Source organism: Sitophilus oryzae, unplaced genomic scaffold, assembly GCF_002938485.1.
Source record: "Sitophilus oryzae breed Bouriz unplaced genomic scaffold, Soryzae_2.0 scaffold_1745_pilon_pilon, whole genome shotgun sequence".
In the NCBI taxonomy this organism is placed as follows: Eukaryota; Metazoa; Arthropoda; class Insecta; order Coleoptera; family Curculionidae; genus Sitophilus; species Sitophilus oryzae.
The window spans coordinates 2,167,842-2,195,064 of NW_022146441.1; the positions used below are offsets into that span (position 1 = coordinate 2,167,842).

Sequence of the window (27,223 nt, forward strand, 5' to 3'; positions counted from 1 at the left end):
TTTTAAGCGCCAATTGAACTGATAACCAGCATTGTTACTGATTGCTTAAAAGTATTTTAATATAAATTGTGATAAAGAGAGGTCGTTTAAAAGACTGATATATTCGAAATTAGATTGGCAATTTAAAATAAAAATAATCTAAAAATAATGAGCACTTTCCTAATATAGCATTTGCCATACAAAGCGATGGTGCCAGATCATCTTTAATAATAAATATAGAATAATGGTTAGTCATAACTCTATCAAATTTAAAGATATAACAGTTTTTTTTAATTTGGAAATCAATAAATTTTCATCTATCGTTTTGCTTGTTTATACAAATTTTAGAGATTATTTTGCCATTGACTAAGCTAGGCCCTTATAAACTAAAAACTAGAGGCTTTTTTTTCTACAAGTATGGTATTGCCGCTGTTGCAAGGGTACTTAATCTATGTTTAGAGTTTCCAAAATATTTTTGAAGTTAAACTTTTTCTAAACCTCATTTTTTGTATTATTCTTAAGTAATACCCCTGTTTATATATTCTTAAAGTTACTCAACCGGTAGGACAAAATCTGCTGCCTGCTGGTGGACAAATCGTGAAGCTTTAAATGGTAAAAGCCCCGGATTTCTGCGAACTTTAATAGGGATCAGCTGATTAAGAAATTTAAACGAAACTTTTATTTTATTGTTGATTGTGAATTATTTTTGCTGTTATTAAGGCTAAAATTTGCAGAGCTTCAGCATTTGTCATAAAATAGCGAGCAATTTGTTACAAAACCATATAAATTATACATCACTGTAATCACAAAACTTCAATATATTTCCGTATTGTAACAGAATTTTAAATTATGTCTTTATTTTCGAGAAAATTTAGTCCAAACATAAGGAATATTTTATTGATGTTCGACCATCAAAATCTTAAAAATAAAGAAGTTGTCTAAAAATGTGCTACAATACGGATGTAGTATAATCATTTATCTTTAATTTCCTTCTTCGTTTGTGTAAAAATACCTAGCCAGTTTTAAGTTTTGAGAATAAAGAGTTACTGTGCAGTTTTGTTCCATGTTACTAGTCTTAGCCAGTAGAAACACAACAGTTGTTGGTTGTTTGCTGCGGGTTGATTGTGTACAATTGCTTTCAGATTTAATTGTAGGCTCTTACCATATAAAAAAAACACCAGTCACTTCCTTCCTAGCCGTTTTTACGATGTATACTAATCGTATTCTATTCAAAACACTTCTGTTTCTGCTTGTAGATACGATCTTAACATGGTGAAACGACTATCTAGGCCAATATGCGGTTCGCGCAACAATGTGACCGAACAAAAAGGAATAGAAAAAACACTAGTATGAATTTTAACTCGGTATTACGTGACTTGACCACAGGCCTGTAACTGCTATTTGTGTTTTTTGATTTTTTTTACATCTTGAAAGAAGTTCATTGTGCAGATACTATTTTTTTAGAGCAATTTTTAATTTTTAGGGTTCCGTACCCAAAGGGTAAAAACGGAAACCCTATAGACTTCACTGTCCGTCCGTCCATCGGTCTGTCACAAAGGTCTGTCTTATGGACCGTTATAGTTAGACAGTTAAAATTTTTGCAGATAATGTATCTATGTTGCCGCTATAAGAACAAATACTAAAAACAGGTGTAGCCTAGAAAATTAATAATTAGTAGCACCTAGACCAGTTAAAATATTAAAAATCCAAGATAAAATAGTAAATCTAATTGTACTATAAATTTGACAGAAGCAAATAAAATATTTTTTTCATAATATCATTAATAATTTATAGAATGGATTATACAAATACCATTTTCGAATTAAATTTAAGAAATATTAGATGTTATATATCATAGATTATTTAGAACGGTACCCGCTGTCGTGATCATGTATATAACTCAAAACAGCATTTATCAATTCAGCGAGACATAGTATTAATAGACGGAAATTTGCATTTTATAAGAAGACTACTTTCTCTATAGACTTGATTTGTTACTAAAAAAGTATGCCTGGTTTAATTTCATTAGCATAAATAATAAACACATTATCTGTATCCAGTAGAGAAGGAATATACTTTTAGAAGATAAGTTAAAAACACTATTAGCTCTCTTTTGGCGCCTTTCACCCTACTAACACATCCAGTGGCGTAGGTTTATACTTTTTTTAACACTCTCATAGTATATGTCTATTTAATTTTTTGATTATGTAACGAGTACTTTGTTTACTCATTTTTTTCGTCGAACTGCTTGAATCCATTTTTGCTTTTGATCAAATCGGTGTGAGAAACTATGAAGCTATAAAATGTTGTTTCGGGAGAGTTGAATATCCGGGAAAGTTGAGTTATTGAATGTTATTGCACCCAACAACGCCCTAATTACGCTCTCCTCTACGCGTTAACATTTTTTCGGCAATTCTATTAACATTTGAAATTGTCACAATCACAATACGACGCCTAGTTCGAATTCTTTTTCACTTATTTTTTACTATCCGAAAACGTGTTACATCACACAAACCTAGTACCTGAGTGTTTTATAGTTTCAATAACTGCACTAGCAAAGAACTAAAATACTTAAATATTACGACAAAATCACGATTTCAATATTATTTTAATGCGATCAACATGACGGCGACGTGAACTATATAATGATAATTTCGGATTTTTGCCGTTGAAGCGCTGCGGTCGGAATTTGTCGAAATCAACTGAAATGCACCAAGCCTATAGGTATTGTTGACATGCCCATTGGTACCGCCTCTGATCTGTCGTACGATTAACCTGAAATCTCCACGCATGTCAAAGTCACCATTACCACTGACCGGTGACTAAATCCGGCGTGTACGGATGCAATTGCGATCTAATTGCACCATGGATCGGATTTGCAATGATTCAAGGCCGTCAGTACGCGACATTTCAGGCGTACAGTCGCCTAGTTAGTGGTATTTCGCTGTCCTGCCCGTATTTATGAGCAAAAGTAGGTATATTTTGTTGTTAATTTGACCTAAAAGTTTTTTTATTGCAATTTTCTCTCTCCACTAAGCGAAGAAGAAATTAAAGTGACATCTGTGCAGCGCGAGAAGTGTAAATATTATAAATTAGCGGGGTTTTGTAGCGCAAATCACGTCTGTGTAGTGGTTAAGAGCGGGCAAATAAAATTTCATTGTTTATATTAATTAACATTAAAAGAAAATAAACACCATAGTTTACTATGTATATATCTAAAATAATCTATGACCAGAATGGGGAAACTATAGATTCATATAACGCGTATGATTGTAATAAAATTTAATTAAATTAGCCATAAAAATATGTTTGTTTTATACTATGTATTTATTTGTTGATTCTTTATGACAGTGGCGCAGTGATGGGGTATATTGAAGTAGTGAATTTAATAAGAGCATTTTAAGATTCTCATTTTCGAAAAAAAGTGGAGCTAGCTGGTTATTGCAGCCACCCCTTCAATTCTTATAAGAACTCGATATTTTAGACATTAATACCAAATGTTTTTGGGTGGTGGGGTGTGGTCGATTTTTCAATAACCAGAGACTGTTAAAGCAAATATATAATATGTAATGATCTAATGTATACCGGGTGTTCCATCGTCGAGCGGGACATAGGAAGTCCCATGTAAATTTTAATGGGGTCAGTTATTGGCTTCCCTAATTATTTTAGAGAATAATTCTATTTAGGTTTATTGAAGAGCACTAAAACCCACATTCAAAAGAATAACTTTAGATATTTTTGATTAGCCCGTTTATGAGTTATCGCCGATTTCTTTTTAAATATTTCTCAGTAAAAGATAACTGTCAAATGAAGTTGTCATTTCAGAAATTTATCTATTTAGGGCTTTATTATTATTATTAAAAACTCATACTTACATCGAAAATATTAGCCATGAATTACACTACCGAAGAAAAAGTATTAAATGGTATTATGGTATTAAATGGTATTATCAAGGAAATACTTATCAAAAGGTGTCGGACATGTTTGCTGCTCTGTATACGAATAGACCGATACCTGGAAAATCTACAATCGCAAGGAATATCAAGAGATTTGAGACCAAAGGTACTCTAATAAATAACTGCAGATGTGAAGCAAGGCAGGAACAAAGAGAAGATGCAAGAAATGATACCGACTTGGAAGTTTTATTGTGCGTGGAAGAGAACGATGGAAAGACCAGCACAAGGAAACTTGAGGATGAAATAGGAATAGATTACACTACAGCGTTTCGAATTTTGAAACGACATAAATACTATTCTTTCAAATATGAAAAGCACCAAGACCTACGAGATGGGGACGAAATACGGCGGCAGGCGTTTTGTTTTGATATGATGGAAAGAGCAAACACGGATAGGGAATTTTTAAAAAACATATGTTTCACTGACGAATGCACGTTTACCTTAAATAATGAATCCAATGTTCAAAATTATCGATATTGGAACAAAGAAAACCAACACAGGTTTGTCGAAACAAGGACGCAATATCCACAGAAATTAAATGTTTGGGCAGGGATATTCGGACACAATATTATCGGGCCATTATTTATTACGCGAAATTTAAATGCAGAATATTATTTGGAACTACTCGAAAATCATATTTTACCTGCTTTACATGATGCCGCTAGGGAAAATCAGGAAGTTTGGTACCAAATGGATGGCTGGCTGGCACATAGTACCCTGGCTGTTCGGGAATATTTAGACAATAGTCTTAACGGAAGCGTTATTGGCCTAAATCATACAGTAAATTGGCCAGCAAGGTCTCCTGATATTTCGCCAAATGATTTCTTTTTCTGGGTCCATTTAAAAAATAGGATATACAAGGATAAAAAATACCCAAATCTAGACGAGTTAAAAAATGCTATTTCTGCCGAATGCAATAGAATTTCAGTTTACCATCTAGCGAATGTAAGAAGAGAATTTTAGGATCGCCTGGGTTATTATCTAGCAGTCGATGGAGGAATATTTGAACATCTTCTTAAATCCTAATGTTCTAACAATTTAACAGTACCTAAATTAATAAGTTATTGAATATTGTAATAATACTATAATTAACCTTGTAATTGATTACTTTATTTTACTTTAATTCATATTAATTTGTATTTATAAATACATCTTTAAGATTTCCGATGTAGGAATGAATTTTGATAATAATAATAAAGCACTAAATAGGTAAATTTCTGAAATGACAACTTCATTTGACACATTGATTTGGTTGATTAAATGGCCAAGACGCGCATAGAAATAAGCATGGCAAACAAACTGGGCGATAATACACACACTGATTAGTTCGAACATCTTTTTGTCAAACCCGTAATACTGATGACTGATTGACCAAATGATCTGAAACGACTGAAATGAAAAGACAATGTTTGATTCGCCATGTAAATATAGATAAACACCATATCGATCAAATAAAAGGAGTGTTACTAATAATCCCTGGTGTTTACTGGAATTCTTGAAATTCGTTGGCAAATTTCTAGCGATTAGAATTATCAAACTTCACACCATTATTGGTATAGTACCTCTCCTTATAATTACGGCTAATTAATTTATTTAATTTTTGATTTAAATGCGTGAAAAAAGTAAAAGTTTGATATCGAGTCTAATAATTAAAATAAAAGGATATTGAACTCAAAGTTACTTTAATTACATTGGATAATTTGAAAATAAAAATAAATAGCCTATGTGTTATTCTGATGTATAAGTTATACAGGGTTGTTCACCACATACGACGCGGAATACTGTAGTTAAACTCTTAGATTTTTGCAAATTGTAAGTTTTAGGTTCGTTGAAGGACTATTAGAGCTACAATTTAAAAATATTTTTACAAGATACAGAGTGGCCCAAATAAATAAAAAATATCAAAGTTGTATTTTTTAAATGGAACACCCTGTATATTATTACATTTTTAGTTTCTACGATTAAAATAAACCTTACCGTTTTTGAAATATTTTCAATGTTGTGAAATTGCAGTGAAATTGCTTTAAGGCTTCATTTCTCCAAGGGTATCAAAGTTTTTAATACTAAATATTTACTGAAGTTTAATTATTGATCAGTTATTGTGTTGCAATAATAGAAATAATACTACCTTATACAGAGTGTCTAAAAATTTATTTTGAATAATGTCTAGCTTTAAACGGCAATAACTTGTTTAATTTAAATGGAACACCCTGTATATTTTAGGAGAATCAGATGCACAATTTAATTCTCCATCAAATTATATTATACCATTTTTACCTATCTCTTCAAGTTTTTGTAGAAAATGCATTTTCTTATATTTTAGACCTCATTTATATGATATATTGGGACACTCTGTAAAAATATTTTTAAATTGTAGCTCTAATAGTCCTTCAACGAACCCAAAACTTACAATTTGCAAAAATCTAATAGTTTAGCTACAATACTCCGCGTCGTATGTGGTGAACAACCCTGTATTGGTGCTGGATGTGCAATTGTTACCAACGGGTCAGCTTTCCAATAGACTTTGAGATATGAAGCATCAGCTTTGTTCACAGAACATTTTGCAATCTGGAAAGCCTGATCCTATGTCATCGAGGAATATAATCAAACAAGAGTTTTAATTAGAATTAGAATAAGTGGGATTGGGGTTAGTCTCTGCGACCTTAGAGATCTATTGTGTCCCCCTTTCTTGAGTTATAACTCATCATACAGTCCCAGGACTTCCTACGGAGACCCGTGTCCCTCACAGTCGAGGAACTACGACCCAGGCCGGGTAGACGAAACGGTAGCTTGTGTCGCCTGTTGGGTTTAGAGGTAGGAGGTAGGCTCCCGACCCTTGGAGGAGGTGGTAGCTTGTATGCCACTTGCGGAGGATGGTCTCACGCAAGTGTCAGCCACCTCTCCTGTAGTTCTCTTTGGGTTTGGCCCCTTGGAAATTTCATTGTTACTGTTCCCAGTGTCGCTAGGGGGTTTCCCCACAACTTCACCGGTGATGTTTTTATTACTATTTTTATCAGATCTCATAGTGTTCCTGTGAGTCGCTAGGGACAGTCGGTCCACTTCTACAGAGCCCCGCATGTAGAAGTAAGGGGTAAAATACAATGGGGTGCCCCAAGGTTGAGGCTATCCGTAGCCCCGCCCGGTATCGTTATATGTCTTGGTGCAATTCCCTGGCCACGACACTACAGTGAGGGACAAGACGATGAGTGAGATGCTTCTTAGACCAAGCCAAGTGCTAGAGGGGATTCCCCCCAGCACCTGACCAGGAGCTTCCCCACCAACGACAAGGTCTTGCATCTCCTAGGGGAAGGAGTTTTAATTGTTTCTGACTCTTTAGAGATCGTGTCTAAAATTAATGACATATTTGTCCATGGTTCTCTGACACAAAAAATTCAGACGCTTATTCGAGAGTGCAGCGAAAAGGGAAACAAACTCAAGTTTGTATGGGTCCCAACACTAATATAGTTGGCAACAAAATGGCAGATGAAGCTGCTCAGCAAGCTCCTAGAAGAGATACCATTGATTTCCCTTATACTAGTAAACATGATTTTAAAGTACTACTGCATAAAATAACAGAAAGGGAATGACAGGATGAGTGGGCAGGTAAACTGTCAAAGCTTCGCGCAATACAATAAAACAGGACCCGTCAACCCCATCCTTACATCCTTACACTAGGACGAGCGAATGAATCCAGAGTGCATCGTCTTCGTATTGGGCATACTTCGGTGACTCATGCATATCTGCTTAAAAGAGAAATACCTCCAATGTGCATAGTCTGTGATGTTGAGTTGACAGTAACTAACATTATATGTGAATTACCTCAATATATGGTAGAAAGAAGTAGATTCGATATACGTGGTGAAATTCGTGAAAATTTAACCGAAGAAGAAAAAATTAAAAATATTTTGAACTTTATAAAAGATATTCAAATTCAAATTCAAATTTCTTTATTAGACCCCATTAAGTTTTACAGAATAATATTAGTATCAATAAATGTGTGTCTAAAGGGATCGCACCGCGATTAAAAAACCGATACAATGGCACAAAGTGCCAGAGTGGTGCGACCCCAAATACAAAATAGAAATAAATTAAATTATAGAAATAAACAAAATTAAAATTATATAAAAAAAGTGAAAATATAATTTTATCAGGGACGAGCGGAGATAAGCAGAGAGGCACAATGAAACAGTGTAAAAACCGGAACAGCAACCAATGACGGGCATATCAGAAGAACAAGATCTCACAAATCAGTGGAAGAAATTATAATATTTACGAATTTAGTAAATCATTTTTAATTTGTTTTTTATAATCTGTAAATGATTGAAATTTAAAGTTATTAGAAATATTCCACAAATGTGGCGCCATGAAACTGAAAGATTTTTGGAAGTTAGCTGTTCGGTGTTGAGGAATTTTAAAATAATGCACTTGTCTAGTCGAATGATCATGGTCAACGTAGTGAAACAATGAGAACAAATAGGGAGGCTGCTCTGTAGTTAAAATTCGATAAATGAATATCATTAAATGAATTTGTCGTCTGTTAGTCATGGATAAAATAGATAAATTTTTAAGATGTGGCGTTATATGATCTCTAAAAGGAATGTTAAAAGAAAACCGTAGACACGATTTTTGAAGTATTTGGATTTTTCTAGAGAATCTAGCGCTTATGGATGTACCATAAACAACATCGCCATAATCAAATAAAGATAAAATAAGTGTGTCACATAATTGATACTTCAATACTCAAGTCTTTGATGGTATATATTTCTTAAGAGACGAAAAATTCTTCAACCGTATATAAGCAGCCTTTAATTTAGTAGTTATATGTGCCTGAAAAGAAAGCTTGGCATCAAAATAGACTCCAAGATTTTTAGTCTCTGTAACAATGGGTATCGCAACGTTATCTATATGGATATTCATGTTACCAGCCGTATTTGTAATTTTGTTTATATCACTACCAAATACTATAACACAAGATTTACCGGCATTTAATTTCAAATTATGATCCAGAGCATATTTATTAATTTTATTAAGATCGTCGTTAAAATATACGCCGTTATTAATATACTATACCACCAACTGTGATACTCTAATCCAACTGTGATACTGTGATGTAAATAATTATCTATTTTTCTTGTTGTTTGTTTTTGTATCTCTATACGTTTTTTTGTGTTTGTTGTTATGATTATTATTTATAGTGACAATTTTCTCAGAAGATTACAGTATACGAATAGATTTCTGGCTGGTAAATGTATATCTTCTAATTCTGCCTACAAAATTGCTTAAGTCGTTATGATAAATCTTCCTTTTGCATGACGGAGAAGCCAATCTGACACACTTTCGACTTTTAAATTGAACATCATGGCAGCTTAAAAACTTTCATTTTACGATCAAAACAAAGTGCTTCTCGTACAACGATTGAACGTAAATCAGTTTTTTCTTATTAAGTCAATCCAAAAAATAAGGTGTGTATGGAGATTGACTAAAGAAAAAAATACGATCGATTATGAAACGCCTACGTGAGGCATTCCTTTGTCATCCGTAAAGCTAAACAAAGATAGAAGATAGGTATCTGGTTTAAAATGAGTTAAGCAAAAATGCCGGTGTGTTGTAGAGGTATTGTTTCCTTGTACACAAAATTGTTCCATTAACGCGGGGAAAGTCAAGGTTTTTTTCTGTGCACGTCAAACGTCAAAAAGATATGATATACTGTGTGAGATAAGTGTTGTTAGATGTTGTGTTACCTTAAGGTCACCGGATGAAAATATTTACCTTTTTGAAATTTATACAGGGTTGTTCACTACATACGACACGGAGTATTGTAGCAAAACGATTATATTTTTACAAATTTCAAGTTTTAGGTTCGATGAAGGACTATTAGAGGTACAATTTAAAAATAATTTACAAGATACAGAGTGTCCCAAATAAGTAAAAAATATCAAAGTTGTATTTTTTTAAATGGGACACCCTGTATATTATTACATTTTTAGTTTCTACGATTAAAATAAAGGTAAATTTGATTAAGGTTTATTACACTTAAACCTTACCGTAAAAATTTTAAGGCTTCATTTCTCCAAGGGTATCAAAGTTTTTAATACTAAATATTTACTGAAGTTTATTTAATGATCAGTTATTGTGTTGCAATAATAAAAATAATACTACCTTATACAGAGTGTCTAAAAATTTATTTTAAATAATTTATAGCTTTAAACGCCAATAACTTGTTTAATTTAAATGGAACGCCCTGTATATTTTAGGAGAATCAGATGCACAATTTAATTGTCTATCAAATTGTATTATACCATTTTTACCTAACCCTTCAAGTTTTCGTAGAAAATGCATTTTCTTATAATTTAGACCTCATTCATCAATATACCCATGGAATATTGACATTTTATTATTGACCCCCATGGAATATTGACATCATATATTGACATTCTGGTAACATTATCGTTTTGCTAAAAACAATAATGTTGTATGCAAAAAGAAAACTATTTAAATCTATATAAAAGAGTATACCATTAATTAAATATAGCACCATTATTTCCGCCCATATACTAATTAATAACATACTTAATTGTATTCGTTAATAAATTATTCTAAATAAATGTGGAATTGAGTCAGAAATCAATATAATAATAAGTTATCAAAATTAAAGTCTCTGTTGTTATAAATAAGCATTTATTAAAAAATGAAATATCATTTTTAAGGTGTTACTTTTTATCACACTGTCTAATACCCATACAAAATTCAGTTTTTTAGTATTTGGAACAATTATTATTAATCAATGCAGTCAGTTAATGTAGTTTGAATACTGGAATCATATTAATTGGTCCTCTTTAACAAATATTTAAACAGTTTTTTTTTTATTTTTTAATGAAATAAACGAATTATATCCACAATATTAGTATCTGTACTCTTTAAAAATTTGGTACATCTTTAAAAATAATCTAAAATGTCAATATTCCATGGGTATATTTGATAAATAAATTCTAAATTACAAGAAAATGCACATTCTACGGATACTTAAAGAGATATGTAAAAATGGTATAATATAATTTGATAGACAATTAAATTGTGCATCTGATTCTCGTAAAATATACAGGGTGTTCTATTTAAATTAAACAAGTTATTGCCGTTTGAAGCTAATAGTTATTTAAAATAAATTTTTAGACACTCTGTATAAGATAGTATTATTTTTATTATTGCAACACAATAACTGATCAATAAATAAACTTCAGTAAATATTTAGTATTAACAACTTTGGTACCCTTGGAGAAATGAAGCCTTAAAATTTTTACTGCAATTTCACAAAATTGAAAATATTTCAAAAACGGTAAGGTTTAAGTATAATAAACCTTGATCAAATTTACCTTTATTTTAATCGTAGAAACTAAAAATGCAATAATATACAGGGTGTTCCATTTAAAAAAACACAACTTTGATATTTTTTACTTATTTGGGACACTCTGTATCTTGTAAAATTATTTTTAAATTGTACCTCTAATAGTCCTTCATCGAACCCAAGACTTACAATTTGTAAAAATCTCATCATTCAGCTACAATACTCCGTGTCGTATGTGGTGAACAACCCTGTAGAGTATGTGAAAACAAAATAATGTGTGATATGTTTTCTAATAAGTATAGTCAAAGTACCAAGTACCCTATGATCGAAAAAAAACTGCGTCAAAGACGATTGAAGAATGACTAAAATTTGACATAAAACTTGTCAAAATTAACAGTAATTATAGAAAGATTAAAAAAGGATAGAATGTTTTCAGATACACAAATCTATTTCCCAAAAATATATTTTTTTTCTGGAATTCTAAACTACACCATTTAAAAATCGTTTTCCTCAATACAAAAATAAAGTACAACCTTCTCTTAAGACCAAATGGCAGTATGCGCCATTAAAATGTAAAGAAGAGTACGGGGCAAATAAATAACGTCTATATAGGGCTTGACCTCGCCAAAATTACCATTCGCAGCCCTTTTGACGCCATTTTTTATTCATCTAAGTAAGGGATTCTTTATAATCCGATAGAGGAAAAGCAACGATTAAAATGATTATTCGGCTTTCTAAAACCAACGGTGTCGAACAACTAACATTCGCTTTATATTCAACCGTTATCTGGCCGGCTGTTATTAGCATATGTTCAGTACGCGGAAAACACCCTGTATACGTTATGCGAGCTTATGCAAAAACCGTCCCGGCGATCAGAGGAGAATAATGCAGAAGAGAGAAAAAAAAGAGCGTGTATAACGCAACGGCACTCCTATCTACCTCATTCGCATTCTAAGAATTATTGTACTTTCTTGTACAGGTCCGTATCTTCTTAGTTTTATAAGATAACTAGCGTGTACCCGCGACTTCGTTCGCGTCGAATTAATCATTTGTACAGGTGATGATAAAGCAAAGTAAGAATTTCCATTAACATACAAACTGGATAAAATTTTCTCACATTTATGTCAGCATGAGAAAGAACAATATGGCGATATTATTATATAACTTGGTAATACTTGAGGAGTAGTTTCATCTCGTTGGAATTTGACTTTCGAAAAATCCGTTTGCCAAAAATAAGCTTTTTACGTCAAGCAGTTTAAGCAGAATCGTGGTTAATCAATTACCCAACTTTTTGGAACACCCAATTTCAAAATATGTATGTAAAAAAACAAAATAAATTTGAGGGGCGTTTTCACCCTTTTGGAATTTGAGATTCGAGAAACCCCTCCTTATCGAACTACTACACCCCACAGTCAATCCGTTTGCCAAAAATCAGTTTTAAACGTCAAGCAGTTTAAGCAGAAACGTGATTACTCACTGGTCATATTTTATGAAACACCCCGTATAAATTTTTAAAAAATCTGAAAATATGTAAAACAACTAAATAAAATATACGTGTTTAAGAGTTTTTCCGAAAAACTCACCGGTTTTTGAAATAAAAATGATTCTACTATTTGAGGGGTGGTTTCACCCCCTTAGAATTCGAGTTTCGAAAAATCCTTTCTTATCGAATCTCTACACCCTAAAGACAATCCGTTTTCCAAAAATCAGCTTTTTACGTCAAGCGCTTTAAGCAGGATCGTGATTAATCAATGACCAGAATTTTTCGAAACACTTTGTATACATTTTTAGAAAATCCTAAAATATGTAAAAAAACAAAATAAAATATACGTGTTTAAGCGTTTTTTTCGGAAAAAAATATTGTAATATTTGAGGGGTGGTTTCACCCCCTTGGAACTGGAATTTCGAAAAATCCCTTCTTATCGAACCTCTACACCGTAGAATCAACCTGTATGCCAAAATTGAGCTTCTTACGTTGAGTGGTTTGAGCAGGATCGTGATTAATCAGTGAGTCAGTCACTTAAGGATTTTATATATTAGTAGAGATATGTGCACACAAAGGTCGTCTCAAACTCGAAGCGGAAGGGTCTCGAACTTTTAGAATTCAAACTGATATATAAAGATAATATTAATTTACTTCAAAACAAAATAAACCCACGGGAAAAATGACACAAAAACTGAACCACAACCAAACGAATATTTAATCACACAATACCAATAAATTTAACTTTGCTACACAAAAACAATCCTAGTCCGAATATAGAGAATGCAATGGACAACAAATAATCAGCGTGAATGACCAGAGAACTAAACAGGTTTTCGGTCTAGTCCAAAAGGTACCACATGGGTACCTACCACTCTTTATCTGCATCGAAGATATCCAAATAAAACTAACATTTTAGGCTGCATTCTTTTCACAATGGGCTCATTAAAACCGATGGCATCTGACAGCTTGTCCTTTCATAAATATTTACAATTGAGTACCTGGTGGTACATTAGTTCCCCGTCGAGGAAAGATTATTAACAATGCAATATAGGCGTAATAATGCGGACTGTGTGGTTACGGTAAATTCTACTTGACTCATTTGTACGATTGACGTGGTTAAATTATCTGTAGATAATACTTAAATGCATGAATATGTGACTTTAAATATTGTTCTACACGTAACATTTTACCTGCCAGTTTTGTCAGGTAAAATGAAAGGCCGTCATTTCAACGCAACGGTCTAAAGGTGCCCACAGGTGAACGACACTTCTTGTGGGAGAACTGGCAATGGTTCAAAACTTGACTACAAGCGATTTTCTAGGAATCTTCCTTACCGATAAATTATTGACAAGAGTGATAGATAAAACCTTGACGTTCTTTAAGTAAGTGAGTTCATCTCTTTTTCTTTCTAAAGCGTGCGTTGAAAGGAGACAAAAACCATTTTTGGTGACCCATAATTTGTCATTCGAACACCACTTTTCTCCTTGTCGGGTCGTTGACGTTCCTTGGTTGACGGTGACTTGTCGCCATTTTATTTCTTTTGTTTACGCGCAGCAGTTTGCTTTGCAAATTTAATACATAAATTATTTAGGCAAATATAGGTTTTTGATAAAACTCCTCGGACTAACGTGTAGGTAAGTGTTGATAAATATTTTTTTTCATCTTAACATGCTTATTGTCATTCTCGTGATTTAGGTGACAGAAAAGGATCATCAAATCAAACTGAATTTTATATTTTTTCATCCCAGGACCGATAGTAAAATATATATTTTATGGATACCTTCCTAAATATCAACGAGATGAGCTAAATATCAACGAGATGAGCCATCGGAAGAAAGGTACCATAGTACAAAACAGAAAGGTGATCTTTTTTCTTTCCACTTATAGGATATTGAAATTATATAATGTAGTCGTGTTCAGCATAATGCTCTGAGAAATATAGATAAACAAAGAACAACAGATATAAAGCATCCCAGAGGAAAAGGGAGGAAATACCTGTACTCAAAGAATATACCTAGCTAGAAAAAGAATGGACTCTGCCATACTGAAAAATGGTCCTACAGAAGTGGCGCCATCTATTGAGTAGGGCTTGTTTTAAATGGATCGAAGCGCGGGCTTTTTAAATGAGCCCGCGCTGAATGAATTTTATTCTAAAATAATTAAATTTGATTATTAAATCTTATTTTTTACACAAATTCAACAATACTAATAACAAGTATCGTTGTGATGTGTAAAAAATAAGATTTAACAGTATAATTTATACAATTATTAAATAAAATTAAAGCCAAACATGTGTAAATATTATTTATTATTTAAAGTTTTTATTTATAAGTCAAATATTTAAACATCGTTTATTATAATAAAACAAGACCAAACTAATACGCCCAAAGTTTTGTAAATTGAGTAAATATAAATAGGTACTTAAATGATGGCAAAAATAAAAGACTTGCATTATATTTTTAGGGCCACAAACAAACGGAATTGTTTTGAAAAACGTTTTGATAATCATTTTTGATAATATTATGATTGGCGCTATGACAACGACAATATTTTTTGAGAATTTGACAATAGTATGACAATGGCCGTTGGAAACTATGGAAACTACAAAAAAAAATCTGATTGAACGCCATCTGGCAATAACTAGTAGCAACTTCTTAACCTAAAAATTAATTGAACTACCACCTAGCGCCCGAGGCTCGAACTATTTTATTTGAAATTTCCATGGAAACGGTGGAACAGCTTTTGCTATTTCACTTTCCGGCCCCTGCCTGTACTCTCTTTGATATTTGTGAAAGTTACGGCAAAGTATTGTTGTAAATGTCATCTTTTTGATCGACCTGAAAACTTCGAGCAAAAATATAACACTTTCAAGAGACAGACAGATATCAGGCAAAGACAGATATCAGAGACGATACAGGTTTTTCCTCTCTTTTTCCCTGGAATACTTTTAATTTATTATTCTTTGTTTATCTAGATTTCTCAGAGCACTATGAACGAACTCAGCTTGTATGTTTGAAATAATTGTCCAGTTGGCTTAAAAATGATGATCGATGACATTTCCCATATAATTTTACTTTCAAAATTATGATATATATCTTCATTTCTAAGCCATCTATGACGCCATTTTTTTCAGTTTTGTTATAATTAATTTTGCCTCTTGATCGGTACTTGTAACATTATTCTCTTAATTTTATTAATTTATTGTGGTGAAATTCATTTCTGTTGTATATTTGATATTGATATTAAACATATTTTTAAAAAATGGTGTATTTTTTGTGTTTTTATGTATGCCATAATTAAAAATAAATAAAGAATTAAATTTTTTTTATTTCTTTAAACTTCCCGCCATACGTGACATTATACTCCGTAGTTCCTACAAGCGATATTGGGGGCGCTAGTAGCAGTAGACTTGTCAACAGTGTCAAATTTAAACGTCAATTTCACTTTCCAATATTTAGCAAGGCGCTAGCACTTCTTCTTGTGTATGTGTTTTGTGGTTCAAATCGTACAATCCTAGAACTGCCAGCGAATTGTATGGTCTGTATGCGAATGGGCACTTAAGACACTCGAAGAAATATTTCAGGACTTTGTGCCATAATCTTTGCTACGACTGATATCGGAGATGGTCATGATCTCCCTCTGTAAAACCGTCTCAGATACTGGCTTTTGTCAAAGCCCTCTGAAACTGTATGATGAAGTTATAACTCAAGAAAGGATGACACAAAACACAACAGATCTTAAATATAGTTTATTTATTTAATTTGTTAAGAACATTGTTTTGAACTTTAAAGTTTTCTTGGTTTAAATAACAAAGTAAAGATCTTAAATAGCAAAAAATTTCTTGTTAATGGTTTAAGATGCAATAAAAACCACAGATTGTGAATTTATAGCCATCTGTCGTCCGTATGGTGTACGAAGTGAAAATTTATGGACGCATCTACCTCTCCGGTGACGGCATTATATATTAGCCAATAAAATTCCGCCAATAAATTTCAGTGAAAAAGAAATTACAACCAAACCAAACCAGTAAAGAGCTTTAATTAGAATGTACTCAAATTTAAGCTATTTTATATTAAATATTTCGGAAGAAATGGATGGGTTCATAGCCATTGAAGGCGGGCTCTCACATGTCAGTTTTACCACAGATTAGGTATCCTATAATTATACAGATAAAAATCTTGGCCCTAATTCGTGGTACGAAAATTGTTTTTATGACGATGTGCAAACGAGTCAAATTTCCTGTGCGCAAAAATAAACTCGCGTAAAATAACAATAAACAGCGTAATAGAGAGATATCGCTAAACCGAATAGCGTGCATGGACGTTAATAAGGCCAGGTGTTATTTCCTTTAAGTGAGGTGGTATTAACTCTCTTCATTTATAGTTATCGGATCGGAAAGAATTCTGATCGCCTCGCTTCCGCTATTTAAACTTAACCTAACATTGAATTTAAAACTTTGAAATTATTTTGTTTACTAGGTATTTTAAAACTAAAGGGCTAAAGTGCTTATTTCCAGTGCTTTATTGTTCAACGTCTGCCAGTGGGTTTACGGCAACAAGCAACAAATTCTCTTAGAAGGGCTAAGTCGTCATCTGCTGTAAACCTAAGACTCTTTATTGGTTCTTTAGTATTGGAAGAGGTGGAATCCATATTTTGGGCCATATTTATTTAATTAAAACTAATCCCAGCTACTTAAATATCAAATTACCTAATAAAACTAAAGTAATAATTTAAAACAATTCAAACATAACCTAAAATAAAAGATCTCGCTGGCCGGCTCCGGTTGTCAAACACCCGCACATACCCATTTAAGCAATTTTTAAACGTTATCAGAGGTTATTTAGAAAGAGCGCTTGGTGTAATTGATCCGCAAATTACGTCAGGCGGTAACGTTATTAGCGGGCGTTAAAAATTGACTCGCGCATATCGTAACCATGATAAGGTACGCGTAAATACTGGATGACGCTATTCGGTTTTCCGCCTTCTCTCTAATAACTGTACCGGTCAGGCGCTGTGCACAATTTTAGAGGCCATAAGTGGGCGTGCTATGTGCGCAAACTAGTCACCTAACTAGTGCCCGATTCCGAAAATTGGAACCACGAAAAACAATAAAGAAAAAACAAAGATTATAATCTGTATAATCTGTGGTTTTACTGACTGATTCAGTTCGTTCAGTGTTACCAAAAGACGGAAAACGGAGCTTGTGTTCACACGTTTCATTTTGGTGGTTGAATAAACTCATTCAATTGGTCTGAACACCTGTCGTTGATCTGGTAAACATACAATGTCTACAAAATTGTAACATAGCCTTGGAGCATTTCAGCGCTGTATAGGTACGGCAGAAATCAGAAATTTTCGCTATGTATTTCACGCCGCGCCGCACAGTGCTTCGTCCCATGGACAAAAATCGAAAAATAAGTTAAAATTTACTAATATCTGAATATATAATTTTATACTTATAGCAATGTTCAAGCATCCTGTATATTATTTTTCATAAACAGCGTTTTTGTTAGCAAATATTTTATTTGAAAATAAACTGATCATCTCATCAGTGAAAAGAATAACATTCATAGTAGTTCTGTATATCATGGAGTTAAACGGTATTTTCTTAACTATTGAAGCCACTATGGATATTGTTAAACAAGGTATGTAACTTTAAATTTATTTCTAAACAAGTTCTTTGTTTAGTTTATTTAATTATTTTTAAGATGATTCTTAAATGGGTAAAAAAAACTTTACGTTTTCAAACTTCAAAAAGGCATTTGAAAAACATATCAAAACATATCGTATTTATTGAATATTTTTGTTATATTCATAGACTTTTATACCTCGGGACGTTTTTGAGTTTTTTTTGGGGTATCGCTCTCCATTGCGATGTTTTCCTTTTTTTATGATTTTCGGTAAGGTTTTAATTCTAATAAATTTATCTCATTATGAAATTAATATATTGTATTTTTGAGTATTATGCGTATTAACTAATGATTATACTAAGTGATTATACTGTATCCTTAATGAAAAAGTGTTAAATGCTTCTTTTGTTATGCCAAGATACATAATAAAACCTGTTCATATAATTTAAATATACCAGCTAGATAAATTTTTAACGCCCTGTATAACTGTAACACTTTTTATTTTATAAAATTATTTGTGTCTGCTTGCGACGAAGTTTATTTTATAATACTTTTCAGATGGAGTAAAATTGATAAGCAATGCCGATAGTATTAATACTCTACTTGACAATAGGGACAAGAACGAAAAAATTATTTGTATTTCAAAAAAATCATGTTCTTTATTAGATATTGATGAACCTTCCAGTCAAATGAGACACCACTTGTGGACTGAAAAAGTCCCCCACATCTTGAGCGAAACGTCGCATAAAAAAAGTGTCCACCTTTCAATTTATTATAAAATCTCATACCCAAGAAAAGGAAAAATAATATATGGATATGGTCTATTAAAGAGGTAACTATTAACATCCGAACCCCTCATACCGACAAAATGAACAGTAACAACGCAAAAGTTTAACATATTAGAAAATGATATACAGAAATATCTTATATGTGAGCCTACTTCATCTACCTGTGATTTGGATAATATAAATTTGGAAGATTTTGTCAGCAGTGATTCTCCTGAAACCAGAGGCTTTTAGAGGTCAATATACCTCATAGGATCAGCTTGTTTTCTTTTTTTATTTGTTCTGCTGCTGCGATTATCAATTCATCCGAAAAATCCTCTCGAGGTTTTTATTTTATTTGCTTACTTCTTTTACACAAATCTTCAAAAGGTTTCTCTGGGCGACCTCCGACAGACTTAAGGGATGACTCGTTTTTCGGATTCATGATCAGATTCAGGAAAATTAACCAAAAACTCGCCCTGCAACCACTCACTATACTTCGAAAAAAATTCGTTTCACATGATGCACTTCTCTCAATTTTTTTACAAAGTTGGGTTGAAATCTTTTTTATGGCTCCAGTTACCAGCAACAACCGCTCTCCTTGTAATTCTGGATACTGTTCCCTTAAATCTTGCTCTAAAAGGGTACTCGCGGTTAAAGAGTAACTCGCACACAACACTGTATGGTATCACGATCTATGCATTTTGTTGTCCTAAAGTAAATTTATAGTATCTTATATTTTTTTTTAATTAAATATTAGCATTAATGTTTCTTTTTCATTAAAGAAAAACATTTTTATACTTATATTAGGCTTATATTGTAGAAGGGCTGTTAAAATGTTATTTCAATTCTTTTTTATCACAGGAATTTATTTAATACTTACACCGTTTTCATACTATAACTTATTATTTGCTTAGATGGAACACAGCTCCAACATTATTATTATTTATAAGATTTTTTTTTCATAAACGTGGGACTAGTTTGAATAAATTGCTTACAATAAAAGAGAAGTTTTGGATTTTTGTCCTCTAGAGCCATATGTTCGAAGCACTGTGCGCCGTCTACAGTTCATGTTGATCCCATTAAAATAACATTGAAATTGTGGCTTTTTCATAATATTTAAGTATTTTAGTTTTTTGCTAGTGCAGTTATTGAAACTATAAAATACTCAGGTACGAGGTTTGTGTGATGTAACGCTGTTCACTTAAAAAATAAGTGAGAAAGAATCCGAACTAGGCGTCGTGTTGTGTTGTAACAATTTCAAATGTTGCCGAAAAAATGTTAACGCGTATAGGAGAGCGTAATTAGGGTGTTGTTGGGTGCAATAACATTCAATAATTCAACTTTCCCGGATATTCAACTCTCCTGAAACAACATTTTATTGCTTCATAGTTTCTCACACGATTTGATTAAAATCAAAAATGGATTCGAGCAGTTCGACGAAACAAGTGGGTAAACAAAGTGTTCGTTACATAATTAAAAAATTAAATAGACATATATACTATGAGAGGATAAAATATAATTTGCAATATTAACGGTATACTTTTTTTAATCAACTACTGATTAAATGTTTTATGAACATCTTCGAAAATTATAATTATGCACCTTTAAAAAATTTTGTTTTAGCCGAAATTATGACCCCACTAGCAAAACCGGAGCGTAAAACTATGCTCGTTACCGTAGTTGAACTCATGAAAAAGTTTTTTTTTGCTGGAATAATAAATTATAATACAAGTTAGACCTTCTGAAAATATGAAAATATTTACTTTTTTATTTTTATTTTTAGAATTTTCACAAATTTACACTTTCTAGCGCTTTTAGAATAATAATAAAATTAAATTTTTCGTATACTCGCTATTTAAACCTGTGTATTTGTACATACCAGTTGTTTACGTTATTCTCCGATGGTGGCAGCACCGGCGGGGAATGCAACAAGCCTGTGTTGTTCGAGATGTAAGTGTACAATAATGGTGTAGTAATAAACATATTTGTTTATAATTTATTTTTTATTGTTTTTAAATTAAAAAGTAATAATCAAACAAACTCAACTCCTGAGAGAATTTTTTTTATAAAAATACATTAAAATTAACCTTTTTAAAATCTTGAAAAATGGCATGAAAATTATTGGAAATTTGAAAGCTTACTACGTTTATAGAAAATACCTATATTATAAAGGTCGAGACTTGGTATTTGATTAAAACTGTAAGCGGTCGTAAATATCCTCATCCTCGTAAACATCTTTTAAATACAAAGATCGACCTTGCCTGTCATGTATTTATAAAACCGTCCTATGCACATCTTTCAGCAATATTATTCTTAAGCTTTCCAGAAATATTCTCTTTGATTTTTCCAGGATTCAGGGACGGATGATATACGTCTAGACTTAAACAAGGTTTACCGTTAGAAACCATAAATTTTGCTCGCGTAAACTATGGTTTCTCTTAACAAGTTTGATCCTATATAAGATTTGTTTACCCTTTTCCCCTTCGAGAGTCATCGAATTACTGAGGTTAAAGAAACTTAAAACACGATGGATTTTGTTTTCTGTTGAAAGGTTTTGTTACAGGAAAATGTCATTAACAGAAAAAAGATAACAGATATTTTACCAGCTATCGACAAATAATACAAGACAAATTTTACCAAATATACAGGGTGTCCCAGAAATGAGTGCAAGTATTTTAACTGGTAGTATAGTTCAACCCCAGAAACACGCCTATGAGGTTTTTTTCGCGAAAAAAAAAGAAAATTCGAAATTTTTTTAGTTAAAAAACATAATTTCTTGATAATATGGCAACATAGGTATTAGATTAAATTTACAAGAAAGAAAATCCAGAAAAGATCCAGTGGTTCTCAAAATTTTAGCAAAAAATCATTTTTTTTTAATTTTCAAAGTAAAATAACTCCGTTATTTTGGACTTATTTGAAAAACGATAAAGGGAAAATATGTTTCTTTTATCGAGATCTACCACCTCTTAAAATACTTGCACTTATTTCTGGAACACCCTGTATTATAAGAATATATTGCTAGTAAGGAACAGAAATTGAAGCCAAAAAATCCACATAAGTCGGTCCTTTTCGTTCAACAGCTTTGAACTACGCAAGCCTAAGAAGTGCTTCGCGATTAGTTGATTTATTTCATACTAACCAATAAAAGTAGTTTTCTAAGTTTCTATCTATCACGTAAATCAGTTTAGCGTCTGACTATTCGCGTCTTTACTTATAAATTTAAATTTAATCTCTGACATATTTAAATAAAAACAGGAAACGGATAGATATGATGAATATCTAAAATAACAGGTTGAAATAATGCCATTACCAATAAAAAATAATATATTATACGTTATTAATATTTAGAGCTTAAAATAGTGCGCGGGCAGGTGACAGGGTTCAGCGATGAAGTAGACGAATCAGATCGTTTTATTTGGCGCGTGCGTACGAATATCCTGTTGAACCAAAAGGATAGACTTATGCAAGATTGATATTCCTATTTCTTTTCTTTGGCTTCACTTTCCACTCATTGTGTAAATGCGGTACTAGCAATATATTCTTATAATATATTTGAATTTTACTGTACAAAATGAAGGTATTCTAGATATGCCGGGTGCATGGTGTATCGTCGTTGGAAACAGGAAATAGCATGCAAATTTAGAACTGTCCAAATATTGGCCTTCCTGTTGATTTTACAGATTTTTTAAGGTTTTGCATATGCTGAATACATGTTTTAAATTTGAACAATTTTGAACAAGCTGATTTTAAGTAATTTAAGAAAAAAAACCGTATCTATTTTTAAATTAAAACTGAAAACAAATGCGAACGAGCCCTAAGATATCAACCTATTCAAATCATCGTCAAATGTAATTTGTTGTGCTGTCTACACTACTAGTATGCTACTAGGTTATGCATTTTGTCATTCAAAATTTGAGTGGTATTGGCACAAGCCCTCACAAATTTACAAATCTTTACAGAAGTTTGGACGAATAATAAAGTATGTTTTCTACTGAAAATCTACTAAATCTGGCAATGTTGAGATTCGATAGAATCCACGTATTAACCACCTAATCGTTGTTGCAACAGTTTAATTCCTTTTTCTGTTTAATTGTCAAGAAAAATAACAAGAAACACGTTTTCCACAAGAAAAAATGCTGCTGGCGTGCGTGCAGATATGACGCAAGCCATACTGAGTAAACTATTTAAGGCTAGGTATATCGTGACATCAAAAATCAAGATAGAAATGAAATTGACTTAGTTACTTTTAGTTTTTACAGTTAATAAACCTACAAAACACGAAGCTAAAGAGCACAAAAATATTTTTAATATAGGTATTACCAAATAAAAATAATCGTTTGAATATAGTGAATTCTATCGATCGTCATTACCAAGCCAATTTGAAGCCGTTTTTTTTTCAATACGAGATTATAGGTTTTTAAAACTATTAAAGGCTGAAAATATTTTACACCGTATATCGCTAGAATTACATTGCAAAATTAGTACAATAATTAAGATATGGAATTAAAAATTGTGTTATAGAGGTAACTAATTATTGTTTTAGATAAAAAAATAGCATTATTACAGACGTAACAAGGTTATTTATGATAACTTTGTCGTCCACTTTAAATTTGCCTGACGGATGTTATTTTTTTAACGTTTATCTTTTTTTATCTTTAATGTTTATATATAAAGATTTTACCTACAAAAGAGTTACCTATTGTAACTAAAAATATTATTTTGTTCTAAGTTGATTTGTCATAATATGAAACTAAAAAAAAATTAAAAGATTAATCGACTTACCTGAAGGATGATTAATCATAATTTTCCGAGCTTGTCCGAAGATATAATTACCATGTAGTTTCCGAATAAACCTACTCATCAGCACGAACTTTTTTGGAGTTTTTTTGATCTGTGGCCCGGTTCGATCGCTGCCTGTGTTGTCATTCCGTTGAAGTGTCTAAAAAAAATTGCCTACGATCTGGGGTATATAGGGGGGTTGGGTAATTATATCTTCGGACAAGCTCGGAAAATTATGATTAATCATCCTTCAGGTAAGTCGATTAATCTTTAATTTTCCTTCGCTTGTCCTTGATATAATTACCATGTAGATGTTCAAAGTCAAAGGCAATTTTTTATTTTTTATAACCATATATTGATATAATTAATTATTATCATAAGATATTAACTTCTCTAACAATTACTTATTGTAAGAAATATAAATTCTAAAATTTAAAAAATATTTTTTTTTTTTTTTTTTTTTTGAACTTTAGAAAACTTTGGAAATTATATTTTTTATATTTTTACATATTTACTAATAAATGATTAACATAAACTCTGAGTTTATAACTAACTACTGAGTATATAATGTAAAGAACTTAACTTTTAACTTATAACTAATAGAATGAATATGATATATTGATAACACCTAAATAATAATAAAAAATACTTAATAATACTAACAGTAGAACACTACGATTTATTAGAACCCAATTCAATAATGGCTTTGGCAAATTTATCTTGAGTTTTTCTACAGGTCTATTATAAAAACTAAAGAAGGTGTTCGAGGCAGGAGTCCAGCCTGCTGTATTTTTAATTATCTCTATATTTACGCCTGCTTTATACGCAGCCGAAGTTGTAGCGTGACGTACACTATGGGCTGAAAAAATGGACGTATCTACGCCACCTAAGTTTAAAGTATTTTTAATCCACCTGCTTATTGTCTGAGAAGATGCTAAACGGTGTGGTTTTTATGGGTAAGTTAGTTTTTTCTTCGGTATTGCGTATTGGTTTCGTTCTTTTAATGTAGTCACAATGGTGGACGCAACGCAAAGTTCTTGTTTACTCTTAAAAACGGAAAAATTAGTAGCGGTTGGAATCTGCCTGGAGCGGATGTTTTTACTCTATCTGGTATTTTAATCTCAACTCTGTCTACCGATATATTAATGTTTTGAACTTTAATTAGAGAAAGAGTCTGAACTCTGCTGGCTGATGTCAGTGCCATAAGAGTGACTAGTTTATAAGTTGCGTATTCTAAATCTAACGCCTCTAGAGGATATAATGTACCCAGGTATTTTAATAGAGGGTCTGGATCCCAAGTAATCTTATATTTAGGTCCTTGTCTTTAAATGGTCTTTTCGGCATTTTTCTTTTTAATTTTCGACACACGCGATTTGTTTACAGTCGTCGCTGACGAGCACGAAAACGGAATGACAACACAGGCAGCGATCGAACCGGGCCACAGATCAAAAAAACTCCAAAAAAGTTCGTGCTGATGAGTAGGTTTATTCGGAAACTACATGGTAATTATATCAAGGACAAGCGAAGGAAAATTAAATGTTTTATGAACATCTTCTAAAATTATTATTATGTACCTTTAAAAAATTTGGTTATAGCCGAAATAGCTCCAATTATGCCCCACTAGCAAAACTTGTGATTAAAACTATGCTCGCTACCGTAGTTGAACTCATCTAAAAAGTGTTTTTAACTGGAATAATAAATTATAATACAAGTTAGACCTTCCGTAAAACCCTAAAATTAAGAAATTGACGCTTATCATGTTTTTCCGCTGGACGTCAATGAGCCTGACTGTGCCTAAATAAGCCTAAACCTGCCTGAAATCTTGCGGCTTGTTTAATTTGCATTAAGGCATCACATGAAAACAGTTTCAGGCAAAAATGTTTTTTGACTGAAACTGTTTTGCTTTTTATTCTCCGTGCGTCCATCAATAAAATTGCTGTTATCTGTTTATTTATTTCATAACAGAAAAATATGTTTATGGCAAATATTTATATGGGAGAATATGCGAATTCTGCAGATATCAAAATATTTACTTTTTTATGTTTATTTTTAGAATGTTCGCAAATTATACTTCCTGACACTTTTAGAATAATTAAATAATAAATTTTTCGTATACTCGCTATTTAAACCTGTGTATTTGTATATATCGATTGTTTACGATATTCTCTGAAGGTGGCAGCACCAGCGGAGAATGCACCGAGCCTATAGAATTGTAAAACCCTAAAATTAATAAATTGACGCTTATTATGTTTTTCCGCTGGACCTCGATCAGCCTGATTGTGCCTAAATAAGCCTAAGCCTGCCTGAAATGCACATGAAAACAGTTTCAGGCAAAAATATTTTTTGACCAGAACTGTTTTGCTTTTTATTCTCTGTGCGTTCATCAATAAAATTGCTGTTATCTGTTTATTTATTTCATAACGGAAAAATATGTTTATAGCAAATATTTATATGGGAGAATGTGCGAAATTTCTCACGCTCGAACTTGAATGAAGAGCTTGTATTTTAATGAGAACGCATAACAATGGATATTTTTAACTGTGTCTGTTGTTATTGTGCGGGAATACTAAATAGTAATTGGTTTTTACAACGTAGGTACCTTATACTCGTACTTCTTCGTGAATACGTACCAGGGCATTGTTTTGGTTGCAAAATATAGACAGAGTTCACGAGTATTGTTTAAAACTTGAAACCGAGTTTAATTGCAGAAGATTTTTCTTTCGTAAGGTACTATTAGATAACATTATGGTTGATTGTTTCGGCTATACAAGGTGTCCCAGAAAATATAGATCTGGATAAAAGAAAGATATTTTCTCTTTTTCGTTTTTCACATAAGTCCAAAATAACGGAGTTATTTTACTTTGAAAAATTCAAAAAAAAAAATTTTTGCTAAAATTTTGAGAACCACTGGATCTTTTCTGGATTTTCTTTCTTGTAAATTTAATCTAATACCTGTGTTGCCATATTATCAAGAAATTATGTTTTTTAACTAAAAACAAAAAAAAATCGAATTTTGTTGTTGTCGTTGAACTATCCTACCAGTTGAATACTTGCACTTATTTTTGGGACACCCCGTATAGAATATTCAGCCATCGTTCAACGTCACGTCATATATTGTCGAACTATCTCAATCACTTGCCAACCAGATGAAAGAGATTGGTGACGTCATTACGGCGTTTCGTAAATTACTGCATATTCTTTTTAGTAATTGTCATTGTCATTTGATTTAGGCTTTGAATAGGAAGACTAAGGAAGGAGCATAATGCTATCCATGTATTCAT

The 27,223-nt window shown here is 32.2% G+C and overlaps 1 protein-coding gene across 5 annotated transcripts in view; it reads left to right on the forward strand.

Annotated features, from left to right (window-relative positions):
- The window catches only part of LOC115881940, a 167,357-nt gene that overhangs the window by 19,275 nt on the left and 120,859 nt on the right, over nt 1–27,223 (forward strand). Inside the window, exon 1 of one of the 5 annotated variants that reach the window (XM_030899668.1) lies at nt 2,883–2,950. The exons of the other annotated variants lie outside the window; for them this stretch is intronic. Within the exon in view, the coding sequence (XP_030755528.1) occupies nt 2,941–2,950 (10 nt within the window). The 5' untranslated portion in view covers nt 2,883–2,940. Of the gene's footprint in view, nt 1–2,882; nt 2,951–27,223 lie in introns of those variants that run through there. 5 annotated transcript variants of the gene reach the window in all.